The sequence below is a fragment of the Lepisosteus oculatus genome, chromosome 5 (genome assembly GCF_040954835.1).
Source record: "Lepisosteus oculatus isolate fLepOcu1 chromosome 5, fLepOcu1.hap2, whole genome shotgun sequence".
NCBI lineage: Eukaryota > Metazoa > Chordata > Actinopteri > Semionotiformes > Lepisosteidae > Lepisosteus > Lepisosteus oculatus.
Genome location: NC_090700.1, coordinates 44,432,579 through 44,444,607, shown reverse-complemented (window position 1 = coordinate 44,444,607; position 12,029 = coordinate 44,432,579). Strand labels below are relative to the sequence as shown.

Sequence of the window (12,029 nt, the reverse complement as noted above, 5' to 3'; positions counted from 1 at the left end):
TACCACTAATCCAGTTATTAGTATTATTACTAATTTATGGTTTCAATCGTTACTATTAAAAGAAATGTATACAGAGGGAATGTGGGATGTCTTCGAACAGTATAATAAATAGTAAAATTAGTGTTTCACTATCTTATTTTGGTAACCACTGAGAAAATCACACTGTATATTATTTACCAAATGCTCAGATTTGAAGGCTAACTGGGTATGGTGAAGACAAAGCTTTAAATGGGAGGTATACCCTAAAATATAATTTTCCAACCATTATGACATTCCAGAATTCTTGACAGTTAGGCCCCAGAAGTCTTGTGAATATATTCTATTACAATATTTTTTTAACATGGATCTTTTCAGACTAGAAGTCAGCACTAGAGTAGGTCAAGTCAATGTTCAGAAGCATCAGAACGTTTGTCTCCAGACCCTCTCCCTCTGAACTTCTTCCACATCATTAACTGCTCTATGAATGTGAATTATGTCAAAAACAGCCCACAGCCATAGTCACTGTGCACAAATGGGCACTACCGCATATAAATCAGGTGCATGAACAGGCTTACAGTTCTTTCCAGAACACTGGGATTGCGCAACATTAATACTGTCTGACTTTCGGGAGCACAAAGGCTGCATTTCTATTCCAACCTCCAACTCTACAAAAGTTGGGACAGTTTTGTGTTTTAGGCGTATTTGCTCAGTTTTCCTCTAAGACAGATTTAGAGACTGGTGCAGCTTCAAGGACCAGCTGAGCCATGAAAGCCAGCAGTTCGAGCGGCTCTTGGACGTTGCGTGTCCTGTTCTGTGGGCTGGGTGTGCTGACTATGCTGAACTGCGCAGGGATGATCTTTCTCATCTTGCAGCACGGCCGCCTGTCCGGTGAGCTGGCTGACCTGGGGGCTCGTCTGCAGGAATTCTCCAAGAGCTCAGTGGTGGAGTTTCTCTCAGAGGTGACCCGGGACCAGGCTGAGGACGCTGGGCAGTACCAGTACTCACGCAACAAGAGGAGCCAGGAGCTGCGGGAGACACACATCAGAGCTGAGCAAGAGGACATGCTGATGATGATGACGTACTCCATGGTCCCAGTGAGTCTGATTGTGCTAAAGTTTCTTGACGAATAACACACCTACATAAATGAACTCTTAATATAGATAGATAAGACTTTATTGATCCCAAAGGGAAATTGATGTGTTACAGCAGCCCAAGACAAGCCAAAAAATCAGACATCAGGATGGACAAAAAATTTGAATACATACAGTAATACAAAATAAATATAAAATAAATAAATAAAAATAAATACATAGGTGTGTGAAAAATATTATCATAGTCACTGTAAAAACAATAAAATATGTGAAAAATGTGCATAGGTATATACAGATTGAGTGTCCAAAAAGTACAATGGAGCAACATGCTGTTCATAGACGAGGGCAGCCTAGGGCAGCGTTATACACCTTGACAGCTGCCGGGAGGAAAGACCTGTGGAAACGTTCCCTTGAACACCGTAGCTGGAGCAGTCTGTTGCTAAAAGTGCTCCGCTGCCCAAAAACAGTCCCATGAAGCGGATATAAAATGGAATATAAAATATAAAATGGAAATTAAGAAAATCTACAGTTACGGTAACTATCCAAACTTACTTTATTGAGCTTAGATTCACTTTTCAGAGTTCTTTTAATAAAAAGGTTGAATTGTGACACATTTTGTCCATCACCCCTCTCTTCTGGTGCTTTCTAATTCATTGTCTCTTTCACCTCTCATTCTTCTTCATTCTCTTTTCTATTTTTTTTTTTAATAAGCATGTCTGCTTCAAGGTCGCAGTCTGATATTTTTTATGTGGTGCCCCTATCTGTAACTTAAGTGTGTTACAAAACTGAATTAGTGGAAAAAAAAAAACTAGTCATGTTGTTGAACCCGAGACCTTAGTTTCTTTCAAAAAATCAATCAGCTCCAAACCACATGACTAAATGGTTAGATGGGCCAAATGGCCTCCTCTCATTTGTAACTGTTCTTATGTTCTTAACATGCCAGTTGGCTGTTGTGTAGTTTTTTGAATCTATGGCTCTCAGAGATTCGATCAAGTATCTTGCCTGGCTTATGTCAGACAAGTGTCAGTCAGTGTTTTGGCTCTGTTGCTTCACTCACAATTTTTACTCAGACTGAAGCCTCAACGATGGCAAGACCTTTATTTTTCTTCTTGTTAATAATGGTCACTGTCTTATTTATAAAGTGCAGACTCTTTATAAGGTGACCCTTTGTAATAAGCAATGGTTTCAATAGGAAGCTGCATCAGTGTGTAAATTTAAAAACACAAATGGAGGTTGAGTCTGTGGTGAAAAGTGAAAATAAGAAAAGGAAATAAACGTTTCAAATGTGAAGCTTTGCGTTATACACGTAATGAGGTATAATCAGGGCTCTCATGTGATCTATACATAATAATAATACATCTTGAATGAGGTGAAACCTACACAGCACAGTGTTTGGAAGAATAGCATTGTACAATATATATTTCACAAAGAATTAATGCACACTTTAGACACTTGCTGAAAAGAAGTGATGTCTGACAATGACCAATTATGAGGAAAACACGTTAAATTCATTCACACTCTTTGAAACCAAATTTTCCCATTGTAAACTGCACAGAACAGGCTTTGTGTTTGATGGTAAGCTTAATTTACAGAAAATTACATAAAAGGATGTCATAGATTATAATATACATAAGTGTTACCTAAGTCATTCTTTATGGAAGATATCAATGCTGTGATTTTATTAGTCAAATGTATGCACTTTATTACACAAAACAAGTTCAACTGCAATAAAAAGGCCCATTTCCATTACCACACAACAAATAATACAGTTGATCACTTATAGTAGGTCTCAAAATGAGGTCAATATCTTATCTTAAGATAGTATTCAGTTATTCAACAATAAGTGGAAAGAGTATTGTCTGCACCCCCGATTGCATTTAAAACATTTTAAATGTATTCATCCCTGAAAGCACCGTCTGAGAATAAATTATGATTGTTCGGAAAAAGTTACTTCACAGTTTGCAGGGGTGATTGAAATGAGTGCAGAACTGATGTGGGTACTGGTTTTGCATTCAAGCAAACAGGGCTTTCCAGCCCATCCTGAAGATGTGCAGTTAGAATTAGCCACTGAGCCTCTGTCAATGCGCTGTCCAACAGGTCAGAGTCTTGGTGGATCTCTGTAACAGCACTAAAGGAATTTGCTTAACAGGTATGTATCAGAAGTATTTTTTTTATTATTCATAGTTCATATCCCATTTGTACAATATATGAATATAGTATACTGCATATACCGTGATTAAGAAATATAACATATTTTCAAAATAAAAATTAAAAATATATATATTTTAAAAACTATATGCAGTGAAATCTTAATATACATTTAATATTACTGAACAAATGCACTTTACTGTAGCTTCCAGATTCACTCAGACTTTTGGCGTATTGTAGCAAAAAGTTTATTTGACAGAAATCATGTCCATTTGAGGTATACATTCATTTTTTTTTCACTGCAAACAAAAAACTAAAGACTTGTATGACTGTAATTATTGTTTGTAAAACGACAACATACTTCGATAAACGTTGCATATATTTCTAAATATGACACCTGAAGAAGGCTTCATAGCCGAAACCTATTTTCTCTCTTCTCTTTTCAGCATGGAATAAACCTATGATTTGTTCCTATATTTCTAAATGGATTATGTTCAATCATACTGTAGCATGACTGAGGGTATTTCACAGTATCTTGTGAATACTTGGCTTTGAAAACTTTGAGCATGCTCTTCCTGTAGCCTTTTAATAGTTTCCTAAAGTCCTCTTGAAGGTTATTTAACCACTTCTCGAGGCAGAAACTCTCCAGCACCACGTGATTCACAGCCTGCACTTGCGTGCTGATTTCCTGAGCTCATACTATAACCGTTCTACTAGAGACTCTGATAGCTGATCAAGAACACTGATTCATATCTTCTCTATTTGTCATTAGGTTTGATGCAGGTTTTGTGCTGTTATCCTATTATAAAGACCACATGTGACCAAGCTTGAAGTTGAGAAACCCACACAAACACAGGGAGAACATATAAACTCCACACAGATAGCACCCCAGGTCTGGAATTAAACCCAGGGTCCCAGCACTGCTAGAAAGCACTGTGCCACTGTGCTGTCCCTTGTATTTCTTTTACATTTAAATTCAGAAATGTTGGAAACCCTTGATTTACACCCACATTTCTTTGGTAAATCAGCTTTTACTGTAGCTACAGATCTAAAAAGGTACCAATAGCTCTAGAGGCTGCCATACACATAAAAATGAAAAGAAGCAAGAACCAAATAGAGTAATAGTTTAGAAATGTGTATAAGACAGTAATTTCTTTCAATTATTAAAAATGCCAGTTACAAAAAGAAAATAATATATTGTTTAGAAATATATAATTAACTGTACAGTATGTATCTAGATATAATATGTATAATCTGTAATGTGTATAATGATGTGTGACTAATTGCTCTTTGTTTTGCTTTATAGGCCCTCCAGGACCAACTGGTAAGGAAAATATGTGAAGAATAAAATGAATAATTCTGAATTGCATCATATAATTCACTGAAAATCGCACAACAGTATTCATATCTTGAGTCACAATCTGAAACACTAGTTACAGTATAGTCCATATAATTAAAATACAATCATATAATCACCAGCATAACATGTTATAGTTATAATTGTATATGGCTTTGTAGTTATACTGTATAAAATACCTGCAACTACAAAAACATACAAAAAGAACTGAGTTTAGATTTGCTTTTTTACTTTTCCTATTTTCGTGGGACGGAGGACAGTTCTCGTCACAATGTTTTTGTTCGCTTTTGTGTCAAATATTTTCCGTTCCGGTGCGTATTGCCTCCCTTCCGCAAATGAAAGGGACTTACCGTGAAACAAGAGGCTATGTACTGTAGCAGATGGCAAGGCCGGCGCTGTGGTTTCTGTTGCAGGTCCGCCTGGCCTGGACGGCCTGCCGGGTTACAACGGAACAGACGGGCTGCCGGGACTCAAAGGGGACCCGGGAGAGATGGGGAAACGTGGAAAGAAAGGTGACAGCAGACGCCCCTTTAGAACCACTGTCTTGAGTCCGTTTCCTGTTAAATAAGTCAGGAGATGTGTAATCGCAACTGACCAGCTCTTTTTCACCATACTCACATACTGTATGCACACAGATCACGGGTGACTGGAAATGATGCCAAGAAGCAGCTTCATCGTCTTCAGATTCATGGCGTTATTTAACAGAAGTTTGGGAAGAGGTCAAATAGCAATATTGCACTTCCTCTCTCCTACGAAGGCCCCCCACAACTGTTTATATCTTTTCTACCCCCCTCCCTCCTCCCCAGCTGCACCCTTTCAGCAGCTCCCTGGTTCATTCCTTCAAAGTGAGGGGCGTTGTGACAGAGCTGAGTTAGCCAGGCGAGTTAACGCCAGAGTATTAGGAACACTATCCATTTATATTTGCCAGCTCGTCAAATTCTTATTAAAATTTGTATGAAATAAAAATATTGACTGTATTTTGGAAATCGCAATAATTTTTCTAATATTGAACAATGCAATAATTATGTTAACATACAATATTAACCATAGCAGCTTGCGGACATTGTGATTTTGCATTTTCAACTTAACCTCATATTTCAGTGGGTAACAAAGAGTGAGTTTATGTTTGACCTGGGTGGGGAATCTTTATCTTAACCTCAAGATCTATTACCCTACGTGAACATATGATCATGTTCAAGAAGAGAGGAGGCCTTATTTTCTCATTTGAATAAAAAAAGTTCAGTGGTCTTTTTGATAGTGACATGGGCTGTCTGTGCATGGGATTCAACAGTAAAACAAGAAGGCAAGAATGTAGCAGGATCCTGCAAATACCTCTTATATCGTACATAACTTTCTACAGTACATTTCTGAGAAAATATAGGAAATACATTTTATTTAAATTGTATAGTAATGGCTGAAACTCACTTTTACTTGCTGCTTTTAATATTTTGATTTTAAATATTTAAAATCTGTGGGTGATACAATTTCAATAATTTCTTGGTAAATGTTTGACACAATGTACAGTATATTATATTAAAGTGCACTCATGATCTTTTTCAATCCACTTATGTGCTATTGGCCTCTGAGTCATGGTCTTAGCTATGTGTAGTTGTCATTTTAATAGGGCTTTGTCTCACTGTGGCTGTTAAATGTTTTATCAAACGTGGGCACTACAGTTTTTTTCTCTATAGGTTAGCACAGGAAATGAAAAGCACAAAGATCCAAGTTTTCTTTCCCAACAAAATGTTATTCATGACTGTGGTTTCGACTGGATTAATACAGTATGCTGACATTTCCCCCCGAAAACGTCAGTGAACATCTAACGTTATTTTACTACCAGAAGCGTGATCCCATGAGTCAGGCCAGAACGGGGGAACAATGAATGAACAGGCAGTGAAAGCAGGGCTTTGAAAGATGACAATTCAAGGAACATATATCACCAAGAACAAATGTATGACTGTGTTTTGGAAAATGATCTCCTTGAATTCTCCCTGTCCCATCGGGGCGGAGGATATGAATGCGACAAACCCCCTTCTTTCCTTTTTTAAAATGTATACAGAAAGAACAGTCCTTAACCTCTCATTATGCTGGAATCTAAAACATTTTGGCACAATTTGCTGTCTGTTCAAGAAAGCCTTGAAGAGATCAAGGCTGAAGACTAATCATCTGAACCCACTGCTTTAAGAGCACAGCCCTATAGCCTAACAGAGTCCTCAATTAGATTCCCATGTGTTGGGAAATCTGTGAGGCTCCCTGCCTTCCCAGGTTCTTATCACGCACATGATTGTCCCAAGGTTCTGTTTCTCCTGCGCTACTGCGGTGTTATAGTAATAGCGGTCAGATCCGGGGAAGTATCAGGCTCCTGAGATCACGTGAGACACTGTCTGAAAACGCTCAGGACTGTTCTGTATTTCAGGTGACAAAGGAGATTCAGGAGAAAAGGGAGAGAAAGGAGATCCTGGCCCAAAGGGGGAAATGGGAGAAACCTATAATGATGTCTTATCGGAGGGTAAGGCCAAGAACTGACCGTTAAAGGCCAACACAGGTACACGGTGGACATACTTCAAGCAAATGTCCCAAGATTCCATACAGGACTGTTTGCGATTTAGATTCACCGTCATCATGTGCGATGTAAAGCTTCAGGTTATAAACCTCAAGAATGCTTTTCACATCCTTGCACAACTTAAAATCGAACACATTCTCCTCACTTCGGAAGAGTGCTGCACTGCCTTTCTGTTTTGTTTATGCCAGATGTTTTTATTAACCTAAACAACTCTTCCGTGAAGGAAAAGACAAACCAGCATGGAAGCTCTTGCCACATCATTGCCTTACAGATGACTTGAGCCCCTGTGCTGCACCCCGGCTTTATACAGTACATCCTGTTTCGATCTTTTCTTGTGTCAAAAGGTCCTCCTGGCCCAGTAGGTCCTCCAGGTCCTCCTGGTCCGGTCGGTCCATCTGGTCCCCCTGGACCCCCAGGGCCTCCAGGCAACAGAAGTCACAGAGCAAGGACCCAGAAGAACAGCATCAGTAAGTCTATGGCAAGCAGTCTAATGGACCCCTCCACAACCAAGTACTCTGAAAATGGGCCTCTCTGTCTTTGACTATCCACCCATCCAACCATTTTCTAGCAGCTTTATTCAATTGAGGGTCGCAGGGGAGCTGTAGCCTGTTCCTGCAAGCAATGGGCGCAAGGAGAGATGCACCCTGTAGGGAACACCAGTTCATCTTAGGGCTCACACAGACACAAACGCACACACACTCAAACCAGGGCCTGTTTTTCCAGAAACCAATTAACAAGAAGCAATATCATAAAGTGTTAAGAAAATGCACATTTCATTTTTAGAAATTCAAAATAATTACAAGTGCCACACTATTCTGTTTGTATTAATTCTCCCACAGGTTTGTCATATGCTGTCCCAAATGATGATACGTTAGCTGGAAAAGCTCCAGAAAAAGCAAAAGCAGCCCCTTTGAAGAAAGCTGGTATTAATATATTTCTTAGTTTTTACTTTTTTTAGTTTTTGCTCAATTTTCAAGGTACTAACCACACTTTTCTCTGACTAGAGTGCATCATAAAGTTTGTTAGCTGTCCTACTGACATCACAAAAATGGAAACCACATTTGGGACATGGATGCAAGATACTGCATCCGAAAATGACGAACAGATTTGGGTAGCCGAACACTTTTCAGGTAGGTGTAGACATTGGACCTCTATCCCATTTTGCTGTGTACCAACATTTAAATGGGATTAATCATTTTTATTGTAAATTTTTTTAATTAAAAATATAAAACTGAAAAACTGAACTTGGACCAGCATTTAATAAAGTATACTGTATACTGTAGTTGCTCCCCCTTTTGCATAAAAAAACCCTCAGGTCTTTTGTGTTATGTTGTAACCAGCTTTTCACTTCTTGTGGGTTTAATTTAACATCACTCTTCCTTGCAAAATTGCTCCAGCTATTGCAGGTTACTAGGGGAGAGGTACTGGACAGCAGTCTTCAGTTCCTGCCACAGAACTTCCATGGGATTTGAGTCTGTACTTAAAATACTCAAATCCTCAAATACATCTCCTTCTTTTTAAGCCACTCAGGGTTGCTCTGGGGTCATTGTCCTGTTGAAATCTAAATCTCCAGTTTCAGATCTTTTTCAGACTTTTCCAGGTTTTAATCCACGATCTGCCTATATTTTGCTCCATTCATTCGGCCCCTGTATTTTGACAAGCCTATCAGTCTCTGCTGATGAAAAGCAAACCCACAACATGATGCTGCCACTGCCATGCGTGGGGATGGTGTTTTGCGAGTGATGAGTAGTGCTTTTTCACCAGACATAACACTCTGCATTAAGGCCAAACAACTCAGTTTTTTTGTCTCAAACCACATTTTTTTTTCCAATTTTTTCCATTTTGCTTTAGAGGCTCCTATGTGCGTTTTTGCCTAGTCCTAAAGGGACGTCCTATGAGATTTTTCAAACAGGGCTTCCTCCTCGCCACTGTACCATGCAGCCCAGATTTGTTGAGTACCTGAGTTCTTTTTGACTCACTCACAGTTTCTCCCATCTCACTTATGAAACACTGTAGGTCTTTTAGGGTTATTTTCAGCCTCTTGATAGCTTCTCTGACCACTGTCCTTCTGGCCCAGCTGCTGAGTTTTGGAGGACGACTTGTTCATTGAAGATTCTGAGTAATATTATGTGTCCTTCACTTTCTGATAGCTAATTTAACAGTACTCCATGGGATACTTTGTTCCTTTGAAGTCTTTTTATATCCCTCATCTGAACTGTCCACAACTCCTGTACCTTAGTTGTTGTGGAAGCTCTTTTGTCTCCATACTGTACTGCTTTGCAAGCAATATCCAACAGTGGGAACCCTCACAGACAGGTATGTTTAACCTTACCGAAACTGATGTGTCCAATTTGAATGGATAACCACTTTAATTGTACACAGGTGGTTTCCAGTCAACATATTGTGCAACTTCTAAAGGCAATTGCTTGCAGCAGAGCTTAAGGACTGTTAATGCTTATGTGATTACCTTTGCAATGAAGATTTTTAGGGGTGTTATTTTTAACTAATTTATTTTTTAGCTCCAAACTTTTAAACACATCAATAGTGTTGGGGATGTTGTATGGATCAAGAGGGTAACAAATATGTAAGTCTGTCGAGTTTCCCTTAGTCATTCAACAAACCATGGCAAAATACAATGGGGGTCAATACTTTATACACCCACTGTGCATCAAAACATGCAGGCTCTTTTTGAACATTAAATATAGCTATATTTATGATATAATAAATAACTATTTAATATAGAATATTACGTATTTGTACAAAATCCATCCAAGACAGTGACTATGAAAAGTATTCACTTGGATTTTTTCACGTTTTGTTGTTACAGTATTATATCATAATGTATTTAATTGGGATGTTTTGCCATTTTTGCTTATCAAAACACTATAATATCAAAGTGGAAAAAAACAGATCCTCCTGAATTAATGACAAAAATAATACAAGAAATAACTGATGGCAACATATTCACCTCCTTGGCTATCATGCACTATTACCTTTAAACTACTCTCAATTAAAAAAAAAAATGAAACTGCTAAATGCCCCTTCTATGGTTCATATCCATCCATTTTTGCCACTTTAACCCCTATGGGGACCTGTGCACATACTCTTCTAAAACCCCCAAATGTTGGAGCATCCGACTGACTGACATACCGCTAATGCAGCAGCTCCGTACACGGGTTTGCACCAACTGTGCATCACTCGCCAACTTCACTGCAAGCTCGAGGCTGTCCTGCAGCTGCGAAGACTTCTTTTTGTTTACCAAGGCATGGAACTTGTGGTTGACTCCAAACCCACCCAGCCCTGGTGTCTCAACGAATTGTACAATACTGCTTTCCAGTCCTGGTCACCCATGGATTCAACCCAAGCTCTGATTAGCAACATCTAGGCAACAGGGGTATGCATTTAATGTCTTAAGTGTTTGGAAAACATTTAAGAAATTGGTTGTATTGCACTGGAAAACTTTGTTGTTATCATACAGGTCGAGCCGTGAAGCAATATAAGAACATTGCTTCACTCCAGAGCAACAACAGCTTGACGTTGGACATAAAGAAGTTCTACCAGGGGTGCGGTCATATTGTACATAATGGATCTCTCTACTATCATGTTGGTGGTACAGACAAGATTGCAAAGTAAGTGTTCTGAAGTAAGACAGCCACTTTGTTTTCTTGCCTCCAGACCCTGAAATTGATTTGTCAGCATCTCCATTATTTTACAGGTACGAAATCAGCAGCAAAAAATTATGGACTACGAAAATAGAGAATGCTTTGTTCCACAACCTCACCTATCTCTTCCACAACTCCAAGACGTACTTCAACCTGGCAGCAGATGAAAATGGGCTTTGGATCATCTTTGCTTCACATTCTGATGAAAATATTATGGTTGCTAAACTGGAGGAAAAATCATTTTCTGTTGTTCAATACATTAATACGACTTACCCAAGGTCCAAAGCTGGCAATGCGTTCATAGCCTGTGGAGTCCTCTATGTTACTGATACTAAAGACATGAGAGTTACATATGCCTTTGATTTACTGAAAGAGAAACCGGTCAATGTCAATTTTGATCTAAGATCATCAAATGGCGTTTTGGCAATGCTGTCTTATAATCCTAAAAATCACCGTTTGTATACATGGGACAACAGCTATGTAAAAGCATACAACGTACACTTTTTATCAGATGAATGATCACAAGAAATTTGCATGGAAACACATCCAAAACCATTTAATTTTAAAAGTTTGTTTTGTACAATTTTATACGTTAGACATTAGTAGCAGGCTTTATTTTTTTATTATATTTAAATGTGTTTGTGTCCAATTTAATCAAAATTAAAGTGCATTTAAAACATGGGTTATAAAATATTTTACATTTAAAGTAACCTTAAAATTTTACATATTACCTCCACTTCTGTAAGCATGAAAAACCTTTTCTTTCATTCCATTACCAAAGAGTACACCAATCAGTTCACTCTAAAATACAGTAAATAAAGTGAAGACTAATTTATATTAATTTAAAATATGCTTAATTGTAAACATCATTTCTTAAAAATTGTCTGGAAAAAAACATTTGCCTTGAGATAAGAAGTATACCAAGTTCTTAATTTCCCTTAAATACTGTTTACAGAATGAAAATCCTTTTAATATACTTTAAATCTAAAATAATGTACAGAGAAGTTATCAAATCTAGCTTTTAAGATTTCAGGTAAAAGACTCATTTTTTCATTCACATTCTCCATCATTTACATGCTTAAAAGTTAGGGAAGTACTCCCCTCAAATCAGGCTTTTACCATTCAGATCATACTTTAATAACAAACACATAATATAAAAAAACAAAATTCTTAATGTTTAAATTTGTGTTGTTAATGTGCACAATTACGGGGCATTTATCCAATAGAAT

The 12,029-nt window shown here is 38.1% G+C and overlaps 1 protein-coding gene across 1 annotated transcript; it reads left to right on the top strand.

Annotated features, from left to right (window-relative positions):
• The first annotated feature begins 547 nt into the window (after positions 1-547).
• On the top strand, positions 548-12,009 carry gldn (gliomedin). The gene is made up of 10 exons (XM_069190505.1): positions 548-1,073; positions 3,168-3,219; positions 4,525-4,542; positions 4,989-5,087; positions 6,992-7,084; positions 7,483-7,605; positions 7,978-8,061; positions 8,143-8,268; positions 10,617-10,767; positions 10,854-12,009. Exons 1-10 carry the CDS (start codon positions 744-746, stop codon positions 11,317-11,319), a joined length of 1,542 nt encoding a protein of 513 aa, XP_069046606.1. The 5' UTR covers positions 548-743; the 3' UTR covers positions 11,320-12,009.
• The last annotated feature ends 20 nt before the right edge of the window (positions 12,010-12,029 follow it).